Source organism: Rana temporaria, chromosome 2, assembly GCF_905171775.1.
Source record: "Rana temporaria chromosome 2, aRanTem1.1, whole genome shotgun sequence".
In the NCBI taxonomy this organism is placed as follows: Eukaryota; Metazoa; Chordata; class Amphibia; order Anura; family Ranidae; genus Rana; species Rana temporaria.
The window spans coordinates 514,901,359-514,923,677 of record NC_053490.1 but is presented as its reverse complement, the minus strand read 5'-3'; the positions used below and the strand labels follow the sequence as shown (position 1 = coordinate 514,923,677).

Below are 22,319 nucleotides of genomic sequence, written 5' to 3'. Positions count from 1 at the left end.
AAAGTTCAGTACTTAAAAGCGTCCATAGGCGATGCTTTAAAAATGCGCTAAAACACTGTAAAAACGCTTCAGTGTGAAAAAAAATCATCCCTTTAAGGCTAAAAGGCAGAAGTGACGTCGAACGTTGCTCCCGTCCTCCAAGAACATACTTCAAAGTGGGGTATATCTTACCCTCACTCGGATTCCTGCTCAGGCACCCGCCAGCTCAGATCGGCTGACTGGGAAGTGGCTGGGGGGTCACCTCTAAAAGTGATCCTGTGGGGAATCCGCCACCAGGACCACTTTTATAAGACGCAGAAAAACAAAGAAATACTGGGGTTTTGGCAGCTAGCTGCTGCCATAATAACAGTATTTAACGTCAAAGTAATGATGTAAATGTACTGTGGGCGGTTTTGAATACAGAGCAAGCAGAGACCACAGATAAAAGCAAGGGATCATGGGATGTGTGGTCTGAGGAGCCAAGATTTGCATTGGAGCCAGACTGCTGTAGACTACAAGTTCCAGTCAGCTGGGAGAGAGAGCAATGCTGGGTGAGGGCATAAATATCCTGGTCCGGGTAGCAGTGGCGGTCATCCAGCGCTCAAGGCAAAGTTGCCAAACTGTGCCCCCTTTCCCTTAGGGTGCCACCCCATCCCTGCAATAAACCATTGCGCCGCCCCTCCTGTCCACCCCTTGTACGGGCCCTGCCGGGCAGGAGTCTTATTTTTGGGACCACAGCCGTCAATTGAGAGAGGGGACGCAAGCAGGTGCGTAACCTAGAGGACATGCCGAGTGTTCAGAGAGTGAGCCAGCAGATCCACCATTGCCAGCTCCTAATCGGCCAAGTGACTGTCGGAGGTCAATCTCATCGTCACGGGTACAGTTACAGTGGAATACCAGCATCTCCAGGTGCACGGCCAGTCATCCTTCACTGTTTGCAGATTCTTCAGGAGCCTGTTTCGGGGACATCCTATTACCTTGAGCCTTGGTATAATCAGGTTTGGTGAGTGGGCAAAAGCCCATCTTGTGTGCACCATACAAATACACTACATGCAGACACCTTTATTCCAACTCTTTACATTAATGCCTCAAAAAGGCCAAAAATTTGCACATGCTATTTTTTTGTTGCTGGCCACCAATGCACAGCAATCCTTCTGGGCCCCTGTGGAGCTACAGTAGCTGAAGACACTGAACATCTATATCACTCTTCTCCCCCTACTTAACGGACTCTGCACACATTAAGGGGAACTCTACTCAGAGATTAAGTATTGCATTTCTTGTAGCTTGTTTTATAATTGTGCCAGAAATTTTGTTGGGCCCGGATTTGAAGGGAGCAGTCTGACATAAAAGGTCATTCTCCTCCCTTTTATACCTGCGCTCATGAATGAATGAATGAATGAAAAACTTATATAGCGCGGCACATGCTAACTGAATCGCCTCTGGGCGCTTGATGTTTCGTGTCTCATGACATCAAAAGAGCAGAGTTTTAATCCGTCTTCTGAAAGTCAGGTGGTTTTCCTCCAACCGAACGCTGGTTGGTAAAGCGTTCCATAGTCTCGGACCTTGAAAAGCAAACCTTCTTTCTCCTTTGGACTTGTATTTGGTTTTTGGAACCTTGACCAGATTTTGGTCAGTGGATCGCAGAACGCGATTAGAATTGTGAGGTTCTATCTTGTCGCAAAGATATTGTGGAGCCTTCCCATGGATGCACTTATGTGTCAGGCAGAGTGCTTTAAATACAATTCTGTCTTTTACTGGCAGCCAGTGAAGGGTTCTCAGCGAAGGTGAGATTAATTCCCATGTCCTTTTCCCAGTCACCAGTCTGGCGGCCGTATTCTGTACGACTTGCAGACGAGCGATTTGGTACTTTGGGAGCCCGAGGTAGAGGGCATTTGCATAGTCCAGTCTGGAATTCACAATTGTTCCCACCACGACTGCTACGTCTTCTTTGGGGATAAATGGAATAAGTCTGCGTAGTAGGCGCAACAAATGGTGCGATCCGCTGACTACTGACCCTATTTGTGCGTCCATTGTCATGAAGGTGTCAAAAATGACTCCTAGACTTTTGACTTTGGAGCTAGGGGTGATGATTTGGCCCAGAATGGGCGGTGGTGTCCAGGTTGTTGCCAGTTGACTCTTTCGGCTGGCGTGAAACAGGAGAAGTTCTGTTTTGGAACTGTTTAGTTTAAGATAACTCTTAGTCATCCAGTTTTCTATCGAAGAGAGACATTTCTCTAAACTGAGATGATGATCCTTTTTGTTGCAGATGCGAAAATACAGTTGCGTATCGTCTGCATAAGAGTGATAAAGTAGTTCTTGGCTACTGATAATATCAAAGAGAGGACGGAGATAGATGTTGAACAGCACCGGTGACAGGGGGGATCCTTGGGGGACTCCACATGGCACTGTGCGTTTTTCCGACGTGAAAGATCCCAGTTTCACTGTTTGTGATCGGTTTTCAAGAAAGGAGGAAAACCATGGTAAATCACCTTCTGCGATTCTGGCTACCTCGGCCAGTCGCATCAGTAACATTTTGTGGTCTACCGTGTCAAAGGCTGCGCTTAGGTCCAGCAGAACCAGGAGACAGGATTCTCCCTCGTCTGCGGCCTCGAGGGCATCGTCCCATATTTTGAGTAAGGCCGTTTCTGTCCCGTGTCCGGGACGGAAGCCTGATTGTAATGGATCCAGTAGATTGTGGGTATCCAGATGCTGTTGCAGCTGTTGTACCACCACTTTCTCCATTATCTTGGAGAGAATATTTAGGCCTGTTATGGGGCGGCGGTGAGTTGGGTCCTTGGGATCCAGGTTAGGTTTTTTCATAGGTTCTTTTTTACGACCTACTGGTTACTGCTGTTTGACTTATTGTGATTTTCTTTGCATTGCATAACCTTTGCATTGCATACCCTTTGCATATTTACCAAGTAAAGCCTCGTACACACGCTCTGTTTACTCGGCAAGAACCAGCAAGAAAACTGCTGGCAGAGCTTTGTTGCCGAGTATACCGTGCGTGTGTACGAGGCTTTCAGGTTTCTCGTCAAGAAAACTACCTAAAATCTCGACGAGAAAAATAGAGAACCTGCTCTCTATTTTCTCATCGTGATTCTCGACAGTGTTTTCCTGCCGAAAAACCCGAGAGTGGGTATACTTACCTGTCGCCGTGGAAACACGCGCATGCTCAAAATGACTGACGCATGCGCGGTAGCTTGCTAGGCATGGGTAGGGTGCAGCAAGATGGCGGCGACGGCATTGAATGTGACGAGTGCATGCTCGCCGTACGCGATGACGTCGCCGCGTTCTTGCCTTTCAAAAGAACGGCGGTTCTTTTGAAAAGAGTGTCTGTACACTCGGGCGGCAAGAGATTCTTTTTTTTTTTGTAAATCTGTTTATTGAATTTTAAAACATTCAACAGAAAAAAAGAAAACAACAGACATTGGTCATGAAAAAAATTGACTAAGGCACGTACAGAAATATGATTCGAGGCAATCTGGTCACATAAAATAGGGTGGGGAGCTCAAGTCATCACAATGGTCTCAGCGGGCCATCATTCACGGGTAGAAGGACAACTCCGAGCAAAACAAAAAACAAAAGGGGGGACAAAAAAACCCCTGCAGCTCAGAGACACATGATATATTACAGTCATAGAATCCTATGCAACAGCAGGGAACAAAGAATTAAGTGGAGTTTGGGTCTGTGGCTGTGGAAGGATCCGCCAGCCATTTGGACCAAACCTTATCATATTTTTGAGGGCAACCCCTATTAGCATAGCAATCTTTGGAAAGAGGCAGGCTGTTGTTGACCAATTGCTTCCACAGGGAGAGAGCAGGGGGAGTAGGTTTACGCCAGCTAAGGGCTATGGCCTTGCGGGCATAAAAGAGAAGCAACCCGACCAGAGTGCGACCTGCCACAGTGGGAATCAGTTGTTCTATGAGACCTAATATACACACTTCTATGGAGGGTTGAAGCGATATAGTGGTGATCTGTGTAATGACCCGTAATATCTCCTTCCAGTAATCGACAATGGCTGGGCAGGTCCAAAAAATGTGGGTAAAGTCACCTGGTACTGTACCACAACGCCAACACCCCGGGGAGGAGGCGGGGTTCATTTTGTGCAACCTGTGCGGGGTAAAGTATGCGCGGTGAGCCATCTTGAACTGTATTAGTCGGTCTCGCAGGGAGACCAGGGATCTGAAAGGGAAGTCCCATATGTCGTCCCAGTCGTCATTGTCAAAGTCAGGAATGTCGTGTAGCCATTTGTTCCTGAGTTTTTCCAGAGTAGGGAGGGAGGTCATTATTAAGTGAGAGTACAGTCGCGAGGTGGGTTTGTCTGCACACCCTGACCTGAGGAGGGTCTCTAATGAGGACTGGACGATCTGAGGGGGAGAATTGATGACCGAAGGCATGGGAGAGTTGTAAATATCTAAAAAAAATAACTCCGCGGGATGTTAAAGTCCGAAATCAGTTTGGGGAGTGGGGCCAGAGACTGATTGGAGACCACCTGGGCCATTGTTTTTACACCAAATTTGGTCCAAGCGTGGGGTTCAGGCAATTTGTAAATGTGCTCAAGGGTGGGGTTCAACCATAAGGGGGCAGCTGGAGAGAGTGCATTTTTAGGGAATCTTTCAATCCTAAGTCCCGCCCCCCAAGCACGAAGCGTGGTGCGCATGGAGGGGGTCAATGAGTATGGGGCCTTGGGACCGCAAAAAAGCAAAAATTTCAGCGCTTCCAACGATTTTACCACCGCTGCCTCAACCATGGTGGCGGGGTTTGTCGTATGGGGAGTAAGCCACCAGGCAGCTGTAACTAGTTGGGCGGCCAGGAAATATTTATGTAGGTCAGGGCACGCCAGTCCTCCCTGGGAGGACGGGCGTGTTAGCGTTGACCATCCGTACCTGGGGGACTGGGTCCCCCAGATAAAGGAGGCGAAGAGGCTATGCAGCCGGGTGAAAAAGGATTTAGGAATCCACTGCGGAGACTGACGGAGTAAGTAAATAAATTTGGGCAGGATTTTCATTTTTATGAGATTTATCCGACCGAGCAATGATAAGGGAAGTAACTCCCACGCCTTCAGTCTTAGCCGTGTCTCCTGAACCACAGGGGATAGATTTAGGGGCAAAAAATCTGAAGCCTGCCTCGAGATCACCACCCCAAGGTATTTGAAGCTCTCAACCCATTGTAGGGGTATATCGGAGGGGGCGGTGGTGCGGGCTGCGGGGCAAGAGATTCTTGACAAGAATCTCATCAGGATAAACATCAATTTTTTCCTGATGAGATTCTGGCCCGTGTGTACGAGACTCCAGAGTTTAAACCCTGAAAGTTATTCTTGTTCTTATCTGCTTCAAGAATCTTAAGACACAGCCCACTCTTCTCTATGGGCCCTCTGATCCAATCAAATGGATGGGGACAAATTCAGTTTTTTTTTTTTTAGCAGATCGAATTGGAGGTAGGCAGGTGTAAACAGACACCAGTGTGACATCTGACGCTCCATAGAGGTTAATGAAGGGTTCAATTGGGTCAGACGGATCATGTTAAAGGGGCCTATGGCTACTTTAAACACTGGTGGTCTGCGGTCTACCCACGCCGTGGGTGCAGCACAGTGCACCTGTGGCTTTCCTGCGGGTTAGCTGCACTTTGCAATAGAATTCTATTATAGCCTACAGGTGTGGTGCAGTTTCTGAAAGTGCACCAAACTCACAGGTTTAACCAGAAGTCTATGGCTCAGTGCAGGTAAGCCGCAGGTGCACTGCACTACACCTGCAGATCAGTTTGAAAACAGCCCAGTAACCACTGCAGAACAGATATGTCCATATATACACTGTGATTTTAGTAATAAACTTGCTGTCCCAGGCAGAGTGCATTGGGTATCACTCCATCTATCATAGGAGTTGGGGCTATACAGGAAGCATTGGCTTATGTGGCTCTGCTCCGCAGCTGCTTGCTTTATCTACCACTGGCTTCTTTCACAACACTGATTGCTCTGGCATGGCAGGTAGGCAACCTGCAATCTGGGCTTGTCAACCCACCATCCCAGAGCAGGAGGTCGCGGGCCACATCGGAGGGCTCCACGGGCCACTGGTTGGGAACCCCTGCTTTACACGCACATGTACTTTATTGGCCGTCATCCTCGGTGAGGGAATCACTGCACATGCGTGAGTCGCATTGCGCTTCCCCACCGGTCCCTGCTGTCCTCTGGGACCTGTGTGTCTCCTAGAAGACAGCGGCGGAGGACAGAATAGGCGCTGGAAGTGGCGTAGGTCACCTCAATCACAGAGGTGATCTATGCCAGGAAGTGGGAGCAAATAGCTGTATTATACAGGTATCTGTTCCCTCCTCCCCCCTGAAAGATGCCAAATGTGACATCGGAGGGGATAAGGATTCCAAAAAGTGAAAGTTCCATTTTTGAGGACTCAGGAATAGATTCTTATGAGTTATTTGTGGTTAGTTTTAGGTGAATGGACACTCCTTTGCTTTACTGACAGTGTGTCCTTATAACCATGTTCACTCCATAAAGGATGTGTTCTTAGGTGATGGACCACATCTCCCCCTTTGAGAAGATTTTTTTTTTTTATTTCTCTATTTTTCATCAGTTTTCCATCTTTTTTTTTTTAACAGACACTTCTTTCAAAATTTTATTGCTTATTGCCTAATGGTTCATTATCAGTTTCTGTACCCAGAACCAGACCGGTGGCACGGACTGGAGCCCGTTTGGTGCTCACCTTGGTACAACAACATGCAAGTTAACCACAGGGTGCTATTCAGGTCCAGGTACAGAGCCATGGTCCATTCCTATGACACCCAGACCCTGAAGACCCCTTTGAAGGTATGCCCACCATCTGGACTCTGGATGGGACCAGTCCCATAAAACAAGAAAAGACAGGGGTTACTTGTACCTTTACATAGTGCTTTTTTTTTTCACATTTTGTTTAACTACTTGACCTCAGGAAGGTTTTACCCTCTTCATGACCAGGCCAATTTTTGCTATTCAGCACTGTACTACTTTAACTGGTAATTGCACAGTCATGCAATACTGTACACAAACGTAATTTTTATAGTTTTATCATACAAATAGAGCTTTTTAGTATTATTTGATCACCTCTGTTTTTCTTTTTGCTTTGTAAACTAAAAAAACACTGAAAATTTTGGGGGAAAAAAATACCAATATTTTAAACTTTCTGTTATAAAACATACCCAAAATAATGAGGTTTCTTCCTAAATTTAGGCGAAAATTTATTCTTCTTCATGTATTTGGTAATATATATATATATATATATAAAAATACCAATAAGTGTAAAATGTATAACATCTACAAACTATGGTATTTACAGTGTATTTGAAAAATGATCGATCCTTATGTACCAATGGCCTAATTTCTTAAGACTCTTAAAATGTCAGGACAATACAAAGTAAATGGCAAAATGTAAAGTAAAATGTCAGCATAATACAAAGTTTTTTGAACTTGTAATTTTTTGTTTTTAACAAGTTTTTTCTTTACATACTTTCACCAGTGCAGTACATAGTCATATGATTGGTGTAGGGGTGATGATGACAGTATGTATAAAAAAAAAAAAAGAAGATTTTTTTTTATTCAACATTTTTTTGACATATTTTCATCAGAGTAGTTCAGTGTCACCATACTGTACTCCTGTGGGAGGTTGATCGGGGCTTCTTTTTGTTTAAATAATGAAAGGGTTAATGATCATGTGAGGCAACTATTATTTTTATATCCACTTACTGCCTGCCCGCACTGCGTCGGCTGCAGGCTGACGAAGCTGCCTACTTCCAGGTTTAGGGCGGGTGCATGCACTCCCCCAACCCAACCCCCATTGTTTGCACACAGTGACAGCCAACGATTCACGGCCGGGACCTGCTGATCGACTGTGACATTAAACACAGAGCACTGTAAATGGGAAACAATCTCCGTGTTTCTCAGCCCTGCAAAGCAAGGCTGGATTTCATGAGAGGCACTGTAGTCTTGTGCCTACAGGTGCCCTTCCTAGAGGGGAAACCGTCTAGGGGCGGACTAGACCTTCGCCTGGAGGTTTCCGATTGGGAAAGTCTTTACCAATCTGATTTCTAAATGGAAAAGTCTTGAGATTCGACCAATGAATTGAGCAGGACAGGCCTCAATGGCTTTCAGAGGAAGAAACGTCAGAGAGCAAAACTATTTCTTGGTGGACTGCACTGTGTGGTTGTTGTTGTAGCGGCTGTGTAGGATGAGCTCCGGAATCCTCATCCCAGCTCTCCTGCCACTTAATATTGAATAACTACATACATTTGTTTTTCTTACAGTCTGCCAAGGGTTCCACATAAAGGGGTAACAAATAAGACACAACACTTGAAATTGCACATAACTTTAATCTGTAGCAGAAAACACTTTTCAATATGAATCAAATAGCAATTAAGAATACCTCCATTCACACTCACAGTGTACATCCATACTGAAGTGTCCCAAACAGCAAACAGTGCAAATTGACATTTTCAGGGCTGGTAATTCAAAGAAAAACACTGTGTACGCATGTATATTTCAGTTTAACATGCAGCAAGGGGACTCTAATGAGCAATCAAATTTCCAACAGAGGCAGCCCAGATGCGGCCATACTAGCACATCACTGGAAGCGATACAGTCCAGGGGTCACTTCTGAGGGACAAGAGAAGCCAGGTTTCCCAGGGGGTAGGGGCATTTGTGACAAGATCCTTTAAATTGGATGGAGGGTTCACACACACACCAGCCCTTTAAAACGAGGGCAACAATGGCATGATGTAGACTAGATGCTTATTCCTGTTAAAGAAACAGTTTAAACTGTACGGCTTTTAGAAATAATCCGATTATTATTTTTAAAACAAATCTATAGAGGTAAACTACGAATGTCATGAAGCCCCCCCCAAAATAAAGGTTTGTGTCATGTGTGATGGAAATATATTACTCAACGCAAATTGCTGTTGGTTTCTTGGAAGATCTAAAAGACAAAAATGTTGACGTATTCAGGTAACTGGCAATACTATTTATGGTTGTCCCACAATCCACTCCTTTGATGAATGTTATGTTGGAGGGATAAGGGAAGTGTTTTACCTCTACCACAAAGTCATGATATTCAGCCAGTGCTGTAGGTTGTCCACAAAGTGACCTTACTAGCAAATTAAGACAAGGACATGGAGACCACATCCCTTGGCTGAGGGGTTTAGAGAATGGGATGTAGAGTCGAAAAATAGTCTTCATGTGTCTTTGTTTTGCATTCAATTCATCTGCACAGATCGTGAAGAGCTTTTCGGGAAAAGTCTCATAGCCAACTGTAAAATGTTCTCCCCCTCTACACAGCACAGGTTTTTATCACCCAGTTGAAAGTTCAATTTCTCTGAAGAAACAATCCTATTAGAGCTAGTAGTCGTTATTTGTGTTCAGCAGAACTTGTTTTGTAATGGTGAAGACATTTTTTTTTTCTCCTTCTCCAAACAACATTCTTAGCCTTCAACATTACAGAAAACAAGTCCAGTTGAATGTGACCGACTACTACCAGCTGAACCATGATGACCTGGATAAAGGAAAACCTTCCCAGACACCATTTCCTAATTCTTCTATCAATCATTTTTCAACATGTTCCAAGATTTCCTCAAAGAGCAGACAGGCAGTTAAGATATTCGTTTGTTAACCACAATGAGAAATGCTTCTTGTGTCTCTTGTACAGGATACAGTAATACCTCGGATTGCAAGTAACACAGTTTACAAGCATTTCACAATAGCGAATATATATATATTATTTTAAATCCTGACTCGGTTTGCGAGTGTTGTCTTGCAAAACGAGCAGGATTCAAGCCTCTGGGGTGTACAGTACCACATTTGGCCAGAGGTGCGGGGGCACTGGTGACACTTGGAAACCCTCCGTTCCCAAGTGTCTGTTTACAAATGTCTCCGATGCCCCCCACCTCTGGCAACATGCGGTACTGCATACATACACAAGCAGTGCCACTGGAGGGGATTATCTGAGTTTCCATTACATTATTTATATTCCAAACGCGCTTTGATATACGAGTGCTTTGGATTACAAGCATTCTTCTGGAACGAATTATGTTCGTAATTCAAGATACCTCTGTATATTTAAAAAAAAAAATGCACACTGAAGATTTGTTTGAGCAGGACTTGATAGCACAAAGCCAGGAGACGTCATCGAGTTTGACAGAACAGGTTAGGAGTAGAATTATATTCAATCATTAAGGGTTTTGTTTATTTTTATTTTTTTTAGGGATTAGAGGTTAATTAATAAAACTAGTGGGTTAAGGGGCTTAAGTAAGGGAGGCTTAATGGCATCATTTGGGGATTGTTTTACTAAAATTGGAGTGTGCAAAATCTGGTGCCACTCTGCATCGTATCCAATCAGCTTGTTCAATTAGGCTTTGAAGGAAAAAAAAAAAAAACCTGGACGCTAAATCCTTTCTATACAGAGCTGCACCAGATTGTGCACTCTCCAGTTTTAGTAAATAAACCCCATTGTATAGCTTTCCCATTTCACTTATTCTAGATGCTGAAAGATCCACATAAAACCAACATTGACAGGCTTCCCGTACTGAGAGCCAATCACTCCATATGTATTTGTTGTGGAATATAGGCTGTCCTGGCTGGTGATGTGTAGAGCAAGTGCAATTATAAAACATTACCCAGAGCCCCTTTTTCTGTTAATTTAAAGTTATCATCATCTGAGTGATTTGTAGATGAGCATGTATGTTATGTGCCTTCAGCTATACCTGAATGGTAGAGAGCCTTTTATTAACTGAACTGGTACAATAATGCATGGGGGCAGAGGGAAGACAACAGCACCCAATAACTCAGATCATGACTTTAAATCAGTGGTTCTCAGGACCCACAAACAGGCCAGGTTTGCAAGATAACTGAAATATGTGATCTTATTTGCTGCTCCGTGATTGCAGTATTTTAGTCTGCATCTCAAGCAAATACTTAAAATCTGGCCTGTTAGTAGGTCCTGAGGACAGGAGTTGAGAACCACTGCTCTAGAGCAGGGGTCTCCAAACTTTCTAAACAAAGGGCCAGTTTACGGTCCTTCAGACTTTGGGGGGGCCAGACTAAGGCCATTGGGAGTAAAACATGTCCAGTGGTGACAGTGGAAAGACTAGTGCCCCATCGCTGGTGTTAATGGAAAGAATTGATGGTGTCAGTTGGAGGAATAGTGCCCCATTTGTGTCAGCAAGAATAATTATGCCCCATTTAAAATTGGATGGAATAATGCCCCAAGGGCCGCATTAAGTCAAGCAAAAGGCCACATCCAGCGCCATGGCCGCAGTTTGGAGACCCCCTGCTCTAGAGCATACCTGTCACTAATCTGTTAACATCCAGCATTAACTACTAGAGCTTTAAAGGGGTTGTAACGGTTATATTTTTTTTCCTCTAAATAGCTTCCTTTACCTTAGTGCAGTCCTCCTTCACTTACCTCATCCTTCCATTTTGCTTTTAAACGTCCTTATTTCTTCTGAGAAATCCTCACTTCCTGTTCTTCTGTCTGTAACTACGCACAGTAATGGGAGGCTTTCTCCCTGGTGTGGAGAAAGCCTCTTGACGGGGCAGGGGGCGAACAAGAGGGTCAGTACGCTCTCTACTTTGCCGATAGAGAAAGAAGCGGTGTGTTAGTGGGCGTCCTGACACTCCTGCTCGACCCCTCAAAAGGCTTTCTCCACACCTTGCATTACTGTGTGGAGTTACAGACAGAAGAACAGGAAGTGAGGATTTCTCAGAAGAAATAAGGACATTTAAAAGCAAAATCGAAGGAAGAGGTAAGTGAAGGAGGACTGCACTAAGGTAAAGGAAGCTATTTAGGGAAACATTTGTTTACCTTTACAACCCCTTTAAAGTTACAAAACATGCTCATCATACACAAATGTTTTATATTTACTGTACAGGTATACAATAAAGGTCAGAGGTATGCGGACACCTGGCCAGTTCAACCCATTATATGTCCAAAAGCATATGGGAACACCTCCAGAATTACTCAATTCATCTTTTTTCAGTGAAGGATATTGTTAACGCTGCATACATTTTAACAGTTATGTACTTCCAGCCTTGTAGCAACATTTTGGAATGGGCCCTTTTCTGTGTCAGCCCCTGTACACAATACTTTCTCCATAAAAACATATTTTCTTGAATTCGGTGTGGAAGAACTCGAATGGCCTGCACACAGCCCTGACCCCCATCATTTTAAGCAAGACTTTATTGATTGCTCCACTCTGCCTACAGCTCCATAGGTCAGCAATAGCTTATTTTAAAGAACGTTTTTTTGCCAAAACCATTAAAGCGCCAATGTAAAACAAAAAGGAATGAACACTTCTTTTGCTGCCTGCACCACAAATTCTATGTACATGTTTTATTTGAAGGGGATCATCCATTTTTAACATTTACAGGAAAGAGTAACTTCAAAGCTCATTTGTTGCTCTTTTTTTTTCTTTAAAGAATATTCACACATAACCGAAATGTCCACACCTTTGCAAGCAGACAAAATGGGAGTTTCTATCAGAGGGTTACGGCGCAGGATTTAATTTGTGACAAGTTCCTCTTAAAAAGGTAAACTCCAGGAAACTTAAATTCTCTCCCTAGCAGTGCAGTCCATGCCCACACTGCAAAGGTGAACTGCTTATTTAGGTCCAGGGGGCATAGAAAAGTAGATGCCCGATTCTCCACTCTTGATGGCTCTTCTGTGTCGCTAGACCGTTCCCCACAGCTTCTTCTCCCCAATGCCCCAGTGGTCCAAGGTCCTGACATCATCATGAATGATTCAGGGACAATGGCCGTGCTTTGGATGCTAAGAGACAGTGCACTGATGGAGCAAGGGGAAGCGTTGTCTGATGGAGATACAGGAGAACCGGGTAAGTTGAATTGCTTTTGCCAAACTCTAGACCAAATGAGCATTTTCAAAGGGAAAATTCTGAGGTTTCCTGGAGTTTAGCTTTAAACAAGACAAAGTGGAAGAAACAGCAGAGCATACAAGCAGCACTCTTCTATCCTTGACTATCCTCAATTTGTTATGGTGCCCTTTAATAAAATATTGTACAGTACACTCTTCTACTCCATCCCCAGTTTCTCATACTGCCCTTTATTATAACTTGGTATGGCACACTATCCTTGATTTGTTATGTTGGCCTTTACCATAACATGGTATGGTAACGTAATACTCTGGTTATGACAGAATGAATCCTGTAAAGGGGAGAAACGTGCACTAGGGAAAAAAATAAATTATTCCAGAAAGAAGATTTAGCTTTCTGAGACTAGAAATAAATTAATGGCACTGATCTGTATTATGGGAAGAAAGGTTATCTTCAAGTTTTAAAGGAAAAAGGAGCTAAACTATGTGTATTCTGCACCTGTTTTTTTTTTTTCAATAATAATAATAATAAAAAAAAAAATACATAACAAAGCCCAAAAAACACTTGTAAACTTAAACTGTGCAAATTAAAGATCAATGGCTGAGAAGTCTAGTAATAAAACGAGGGTCTAAGTAACAGACTCTCACTGCAAAAAAACTAAGCTTGTGGGTTCTAAAAACCTCGGAAAATACCATTAGTTAGCGCAATCAGATGTCCCCTGCCCCATCTCGAGGCACATGTTGGCATCTGTGCTGATAATGCTTTAATATAAACAAGTGCAAGTCAAACATGTACAGTTTGTAGTCACATTCATAATTTCTCTTTCTGTAGAAAAATAGAAGTATATTCCCTGAATTTCAACATTTAGAAAAGTCAGTACATTTTTTGCTTTGTTGGTTAGCGCAAGAAATTCCTGGCCCTGTCTCTGGGGGTCAGTCTCCTCACAGAGGTATCGCTACTCTGCCTGCCATTCAAGTTTTCGTCACTCTGAGCTGCGTTCTCGTCATCGTCATATCGCACAGTCCTTTTTCCCTGGTTCCGTGTACGGATCTTAGTGTTACGAGTAAACTTTTTTTTGCGGCTTGCAGTGTCCTGCTGCTCCCAATCGTCATCGCAGCTGCTCTTTGCCCGTTTCCTCTTCTGATCAGTTGCTTTAGGTCTCACTGAAGGACTCTTGTTCGTTCTGGGTTTGACGACTCTTGCGTTGTCTGAGAGAGAGGACCCTGAATCAGAGAATTGGGCGCCGTTCTTTATAGATAAAGAACTCTCTCCAGAACTGGAGAACTTACAGTTGTTATATTCACTTCCTGAATTGGAGGTGTCCTCGGAGTCGCTTAATACTTTTGTTTTTCTAGCAGGAGGAGATGCTCCAGAGGATGCGTCATTCTTTCGCTTTTTGCTGACCAAAGTTTCAAATTCTGAATCAGAATCACTGTCGGAGCTTCTTGGATGCTGTGGAGTCTGGGGCAATGGTATGTCTAGACAGGGACTCCGTAAATATGCATTAGCCTCAGTTAAACAAACATTGGTTAGGACTACCCTACATTCCTGTGGTTGTCTATGGCTGAGATTGTTCTGGGTCCTCTTTAATACTGTCACATCACTTTCTGGGGAGGACGATGAGTCCGAGTCAGATTCCACAATGCACCTACGAGAATTGGTGGCCAGGCGAGGGCATGGAGAGTCCAAGATCTCATCCCTACTTTGGTTGCCACCATTGATATGATGGCCTTTCCTGTTCAAATCATCACTTGGAGAATGTTTTGGAGGTGGGGATTTTATACTGTTATCGGAACTGTAGATGCTGGAGTCAGTGTTTAACTTCCGTGGGACTCGGGGGGGCTTTGAACACGTCCTTGGTGGGGTCTTAGAGGCTCTCCTCCTCCTACGCTCCTGATCGCTCTCACTTCTTAAAGCAGTCTCTTCCTCACTGCCATCTAAGAGCAGTTTCATGGCCCTTGCCGCAGCTGTGCGGGGTGGCAGTGTTCTGCTGTTCTTGCTTGCACTACAGTCACTATCTGAATTGGAGGCACTGTCTTCCACGTCAGTCATACACTTTATCTTATTAGCTGCCATGGCAGCACTCTTGCGGAGAGTTTTCTTTCTTGATCCCTGATGAGAGCTTCCCTCAGATGCAGAGTCTGAATCATCAGAATAGCTTGGAATTTTCCTTTTGACAGATACGATTCTCCTTTGGTTATTGCCCTGAGATGCTAAAACAAAAAAACAAACGTGTTATATTTCTCAAATGACCAAAACAATTGGGCCATGGGCAGAGTATGTGTACACAGACTTCTCTTGCTTTAGGGGAATGTTTGAGGAGAGAAATATGAGCTGCTATTTCTGTCTTTTTTATTTAAAAAAAAAAAAACTGTTCTGTGAGAAAGGCAGGTGCAGATATTGTGGATTCTAGTGAAAAAAAAACTAGCACAAGTAAGAAGATCATGAAAGTCTGAGATAAGTTAAATCCTTAATGTACATATTTTGGATCAATGAGACAAAACTGAAGCACAAGTGGTCATCATGACAGTCTGAGAGCAAGACATTTTGAGAAGAGGATCAGCAATGGCAGCCGTCAAGCTTACAAACATGATTGGTAAATGCTTTTGTCCTGTAGATACTGATACAGGTCACTGCACAAACTCTCAGATGGTAAGGCAGTAGGGAAAATCTCCCTACTATATTCACATGGATTGGTCCTAGTGTTGTGAAAAGAAAGCAGACCCATCTGAGATTAATAGACTTCCAACAGCTTGGGAATTATAAGAATGAGGGAGGGTTTAGAGGAGTTCCAGTCTGGAAAAATAAATAAATAAAATTACCAATACTGTAGCTGCTGACTTTTAATATAAGGACACATACCTGTATAGGGAGCCCGCAATGTCGGCACCCCAAGCTGATTCATCCATCGGCTCCGGGTGCAGGCACCGGAATTCTTACCAACGGAAACAGGAAGTGAAGCCTTGGGGCTTCACAGCCCATATCCTACTGTGCATGCGTGAGTGGCGCTGGGCTTTCTGAACCTGGGTGTCTCAGAGAAGGCAGCAGTGGGAGGGAGGAGGAGAGGTAGAACGTTTCATAGATCTCTGCACAACGACTGTGGCGATCTTACCTGGAAGTGGGTCCCATTTTTTGGACCCCCTTAAAGGTGCCAAATGTGGCAGTGGAAGGGGAGGAAGCAAACAAACGGAGCTTACACTTTTGCTAGAGCTCCGCTTTAACCACTTCCCTACTACTGTGCATGTATCAACAACGGTTTGGTGGCCCTTGATTTTCCCAGTGCATGGCACTGAACAAACAGACCTTGGGTGGCCGACCCGCCAAGTGATTGCTGTGTACTCAGAAACCCAGCTGGGAACCATGCGGTCGCAGCGATTGGCAATCACAGAGATCACATGGTATCGTTTACGGTGAAGATCTCTCCCCTTCCCATTACTACAGGGTTTTTTAAAGGAGAGAGCTCAGTCTTTCTCAATGGGCACAGAATGAACGGATCAGTGGCTGCACCTTTCATTCATTCTGTTGCAGTGAATATTTTTTTATTTTATTTTTAAAACCCTTTCCTGCCCCCTTGCTCTTCTACAATTAGCTATAATGCCATCTATGTCACCTGCATATTAACCACTTGCTTACTTAAACCCCCCTCCTGCCCAGACTAATTTTCAGCTTTCAGTGCTCTTACACTTTGAATGACAATTACTGAGTCATGCAACACTGTACCCAAATAATTTTTTTTGTCCTTTTTTTCCCCCATACAAATAGGGCTTTCTTTTGGTGGTATTTTTTTCACCTCTAGATTTTTTATTTTTTGCGCTATAAATGAAAAAAAAAGACCGAAAATTTTGAAAAAACAACCCCACTAATTTTTCTTAATTTCTGTGATTTAATATTTTTTAAACTAGTACTTTTTCATAAATTTTGGCCACAATTTATACTGCTACATATCTTTGGTAAAAATAACCCAACATTTGTGGAAATGATTTGGTCTGTGTGAAGGTTTTAGAGTCTACAAGCTATGGTGCAAATCATAAAATGTACTGACGGCCTATTTATTGAGACCCTAACAAGCCAGGAAGTTACAAATGCCCCCCAAATAACCCCTTTTTGGAAAGTAGACATTTCAAGGTATTTAGTAAGAGGCATGGTGAGTTATTTGAAGTAATTTTTTCCCACAATTCTTTGCAAAATTAAGATTTTAATTTTTTCTCAAAATTGTCATAGCTTATTTTTCTCACATGGCATGTGCATACCACAAATGACACCCCAAAATACATTCTGCTACTCCTGAGTATTACGATACCACATGTGTGAGACTTTTTTTACTGCCTGGCCACATACAGAGGCCCACCATGCAGGGAGCACCATCAGGTGTTCTAGGAGCATAAATTACACATCCAACTTGTTGACTACCTATTACACTTTTGAAGGCCCTGGAGCACCAGGACAATGGAAAAGCCCACAAAATGACCCCATTTTGGAAAGCTAACACACCATCGTATTATTTATGAGGCATAAGGAGTCTTTTTCCAGAAGTTTTTGGAAAATGTGGAGAAAAACTAAAACGCATTTTATTTTTTTACGCAAAGTTGTCCGTTTATAAGATATCTCCAACACATAGCAAAAAGGACACCCCAAAATACATTCTACAACTCCTCCTGAGTATAACGATGCCCAATGTGTGCAACTTTTACACAGCCTGGCCACATACAGAGGACCTACATTGAAGTAGCACCTTTAGGCGTTTAGGAGCATAAATTACACATCTCGTTTCTCAACCACCTATTACACTTTTGAAGGCCCTGGAGCACCAGGACAATGGAAACACCCACAAAATGATCCCATTTTGGAAAGCCAACACCCCAACGTATAATCTATGAGGCATAATGAGTCTTTTGAACGCTTCATTTTTTTTTCAGAAGTTTTGGGAAAATATGGGGGAAAAATGAAAACGCATTTTTTTTTTTACACAAAGTTGTCCGTTTATAAGATATCTCCAACACATAGCATTTACATAGCAAAAATTACACCCCAAAATACATTCTGCTACTCCTCCCGAGTATGGGGATACCACATGTGTGAGACTTCTACAGCCTGGCCACATACAGAGATCCAACATGCAAGGAACACCGTCAGGTGTTCCAGGCACATATAGCATGCACATACCAAGAATTACACCCCAGAATAAATTATGCTGAGCAAAAGGGTAAACAAAAGATTACCTGTGGTTTTAGTAGTGCAGTTGTACACAGGAGGATAGCACTGGTGCAGGCAGCAGGCAGGGACTTGGTCAGCAATGGCATACACAACTGTCCAGGCAGGGATACTGTCCATATACAGTCCAGGGTCAGTGCAGGCAGAGATATTGTCAGTAGTGCCAAAAATATTGGTCCTGGTAGTAGGCAGGAACGTGGCGTGGTCAGTGAACAGGCATAGACATAATGGCAGTAAGTCCTACAGGCAGCAGGGCCTCGTTCAGGACAGAATGGGGACAGGGTTAGAGGCTTCTCCCACCCAAATCTCTTTAAAGCCTCCGAGTCTCCAGACCCTAACCTAGGATGAGAAAACCAAAAAAAAAAAAAATAGTTTTCTTCATCCAGAAAAACTTTTCTGGAGCCCCTCATATGTGAGACCCCTGTGTTGAATGCCACTAGTCCAGTAGCAGGGTACAAGATCAATCCAAGAGGCAGGAAAAACACATGGTCAAACAGTCCAAGGTCATTTCCAGATCAGGCAGAGGTATGTACAGAATCGGCAGGCAGAAGTGTGGTCGAACAACAAGTCCGTGTCAGTTACAGAGCAGTGGCAAAAGGGGTGTGAAGGCAGGAACTGAGGATTACATTTACCATACTTCACTAATAATTTAGTCAAGTATGGTAACGGCGAAAACAGTCACCTATGCAGAGACCTGGTTGGAAAGGACACTGGGCACAATAATAAGATGTGTCTCGTCTGACTACTCCATTGGTACACACCTTAAATTTTTTTTTACAACGTTGGCCTGTTGGTCTGGGAGGGATTTTATCGGGAAAGTGGCATTCGGAGAGTCGACTAAGAACATCTGATGGGTTGTCTTGGGGTGGGCCGTTCTGGAATATCAGGGCAGTGGTGATTTCCTCCAGGTAGCCAAGGGAGGGTAGGGGGTTTTGGGTGGAGTTGCGGTAAATAATATAGGAGTTGTATATGACCAAATGAAAAAAAAAATTGCTACTTTTTTTATACCAATGGTATGTCTGTCTTGTGGCAAGGTAGGGTTTGAGCATTTGGTCGTTTAAGTCGACTCCCCCCATGAGCAAATTGTATTCCTGGATGCATGTGGGCTTTTGGATGGGCCATTCCTTCTGGGGATTTCCACTAAGGTATTATTGTGGATCGAAGACAACATGTAGACATCCCCTCTGTCCCTCCACTTCACTGCCAAAATATCATTTTTTCGCAGACTTGCCGATTCTCCTCTTCTCAACTTCTTATTAACAAGACTGAGGAAAGCCCTTACGATTCTTTCTGACGGTGCCACATGCTGGCGTCTTCTTCCGGTGATGGTTGTGGAACAGGGGCAGAGATGTGTAGAAGTTGTCTACGTATAAATGGTAGCTTTTCTCCAGTAGGGGGTTTATGAGTCCCCAAACAACTTTCTCGCTTGATCCCAAGTAGTCTGGGCAATTGGGGGGATGCAGCTGGGTGTCCTTCCCTTTGTAGACTATAAAGGCATATATGTAACCTGTGGCTCGGTCACATAGTTTGTATACCTTGACCCCATAGCGGGCCCTTTTCCTGGGGATAAATTGCTTGATTTTATGCCTGCCACTAAATTTAACAAGGGACTCATCAACATATATGTGTTGGTCTGGGGAAATAGTTCTGAAAAATAATTTAGTAATCGCCGAATTATGAAAAGCCTGTCATAATATGGGTCATTTCGGAGAGGGCACTGGGTATTATCATTGAAATAATAGGATTTTTGTACTCACCGTAAAATCCATTTCTCTGAGTTCATAGACGGACACAGCCTTCATTGACATTAGGGTTATGCTTCTTCCTACCAGGAGAGTTTAGGCAGAATTTAACAGCACTTAAGGTGTTAAAACCTTTCCTTCGTGCCGCTCCCCCAGGCATAACCCACACCCTGCTCTAGGAGCCTCAGTCCGTAACAAGCAGTACAAACCAAGGAGGGGTGGGTGCTGTGTCCGTCTATGAACTCAGAGAAATGGATTTTACGGTGAGCACAAAAATCCTATTTTTTCTTCCGTTCATAGACGGACACAGCCTTCATTGACATTAGGGACGTCCCCAAGCAGTGTCAAAAAATTTGAGGGGTGGGAAAGTAACACAGCAAACCAGGTTACACCCCAAACAAAAAACGGAGTTGCTCAACGGAGAAACTCCAAACATAAACTGCCGCCCGTAACACCTGCGGCTGAGGAAGGCATCAAAAGATGCACACACATCCACCTCGTAAAACTTTGAAACAGCGTGGATTGACGACCAGGATGCATCCCAACACCGCTGTAACAGAGGGGCATGATGCCGGAAAGCCCAAGAGGCCCCGATCGTCCCGGTCAATCCGTCGGAACCACCTAGGAACGGTGGCCGACGAGACTGCCAGGCCCTCTTGTAGGGCCAGCCACCGACACGAACAATGAGCCCGACTTCCGGAACGGAACCGTAACATATAAGTACACTCGTAGGGCCCGAACCACATCCAGAGGATGCAAAGTGGCCTCCTCTTGGCATTTCGGCCGAGGACATAAGGAAGGAAGAACAATGTCCACATCCAAGTGAAAAGCCGAAATGACCTTAGGTAGAAAAAACGGCTGCGGCCGCAGCACCACCTCATCCTTACGGATGACCAAGCAGGGAGTCTTGCAAGACAAGGCCGCCAGAACAGACAGACACCCGTCTGATCGAGGTAATTGCTACCAGAAAAAAAATCACCTTTTGTGACAATAAACAAAAAAACTCCCGAATGTCCTCAAAGGGAGCATCCCGAAGCACTGAAAGGACTAAATTCAAGTCCCATGGGGGTAATGGAGGGCGCACCGGAGGGGCCACCTGCCAGACCCCCTGACCCAACGTACGCACCCAGGAGTGCGATGCCAAGGGTCGCTGCAAGTAAAAACAGCCAGAGCAGAAATCTGGCTCCTAACCGTACGTAAGGCGAGAGCCTGAACCACTCCCTGCTGCAAAGACAGCAGAATCCTGTACACAACGCATGTACGAGAGTGCCAGTTCATCTCCCCACACACAGAGAAGTAGGCCTTCCATGTATGAGGAAAAAACCTACGTGAGGTAGACTTCCGTGCAGGCAGCACGGTAGAGACCACCGAGCCCAATAGGCCTCGGTCCTTAAGCCCCTGGCTCTCAACAGCCACGCCGCTAAGGCCGGTGGCTGTGAAACAGGGTGGAAGATCGGACCCTGTAACAGAAAATCAATTCCCAGGGGAAGACGCTAGGGGGCGTCTGCCACCAGACGCACCTGGTCCGTGTACCAGAAGCGACGCGGCCAATCTGGGGCAATCAGGACCGATAGAATCCCTACAGCTTCCACTCTGCGCAGCAGGCGAGGAAGAAGCTTCCGAGGAGGGAAGGTGTAAAGTAGGCGACAGTGACCCCAAAGAGCAACCAACGCGCCTGACGCGTCCGCCCACGGGTCCTTAAACCTGGCCACGAACCGTGGCACCTACCGATAGAGACGGGACGCTAGAAGGTCCACGTCCAGAGTGCCCCACTTTCGGCACAGACCCCGAGACACCTGCGGGTGGAGAGACCACTGCCCTTGGCCCAGTGCAGTGCGACTTAGGTAGTCGGCTAGCCAATTCCGTATAAGGATGTGTGCGACCCCCGTCGCTGCAACAGAACACCGTGTGCCTCCCTGATGATCAACCTACGCCACGGACGTGTTATCGGACAGGATCCTGACCGTTCGGCCCTGTAGATCCAGGGACCACCTGGCAAGGCAAAGCTTGATTGCTCGGAGCTCCAGAACGTTGATCAGTAGGCAGTACTCCACCTGAGTCCAGTGCCCCTGGGCTGACTGGGTGCCCCAAGCGCCCCTCCCCAACCGGAGAGGCTGGCATCCGTCGTGACCACTGTCCAGTGGCCTGCAGAAAAATGACTTTCCGGCCCAAAGCACCGGAAACGCCAGCCACCACACCAGGGGAGACATGATCAGATGACTCAATTGAATCCGGTAATCCAGAGATGACGGAAGCTAGTCCCATCGTGACAGCAGTTCCCTCCGTAGTACCCTGGCGTGGAATTGGGCATACGGAACCGCCTCGAAAGAGGCTACCAACTGACCCAGAACCTTCCTGCAGAATCGCAGAGATGACCGCTTCTGGGTCGGCAACTGCTGCACAGCAGATAGCAGAGTCTGAAGTTTTTCCGTTAGGAGAAAAAAAACTCCTGCCCTGGCGGAATCCAGGACTAGTCCCAGGTATTCCAGTCCCTGAGACGGAATCAACCCTGATTTCAGGACAATCCAG

At 44.9% G+C, this 22,319-nt stretch overlaps 1 protein-coding gene across 6 annotated transcripts in view; it reads right to left on the bottom strand.

Moving 5' to 3' along the window:
• LOC120927972 (bromodomain and WD repeat-containing protein 1-like) overlaps positions 1-22,319 on the bottom strand; it is a 209,478-nt gene that overhangs the window by 21,985 nt on the left and 165,174 nt on the right. Inside the window, exon 40 of one of the 6 annotated variants that reach the window (XM_040339006.1) lies at positions 12,306-15,050. The exons of the other annotated variants lie outside the window; for them this stretch is intronic. Within the exon in view, the coding sequence (XP_040194940.1) occupies positions 13,735-15,050 (1,316 nt within the window). The 3' untranslated portion in view covers positions 12,306-13,734. Of the gene's footprint in view, positions 1-12,305; positions 15,051-22,319 lie in introns of those variants that run through there. 6 annotated transcript variants of the gene reach the window in all.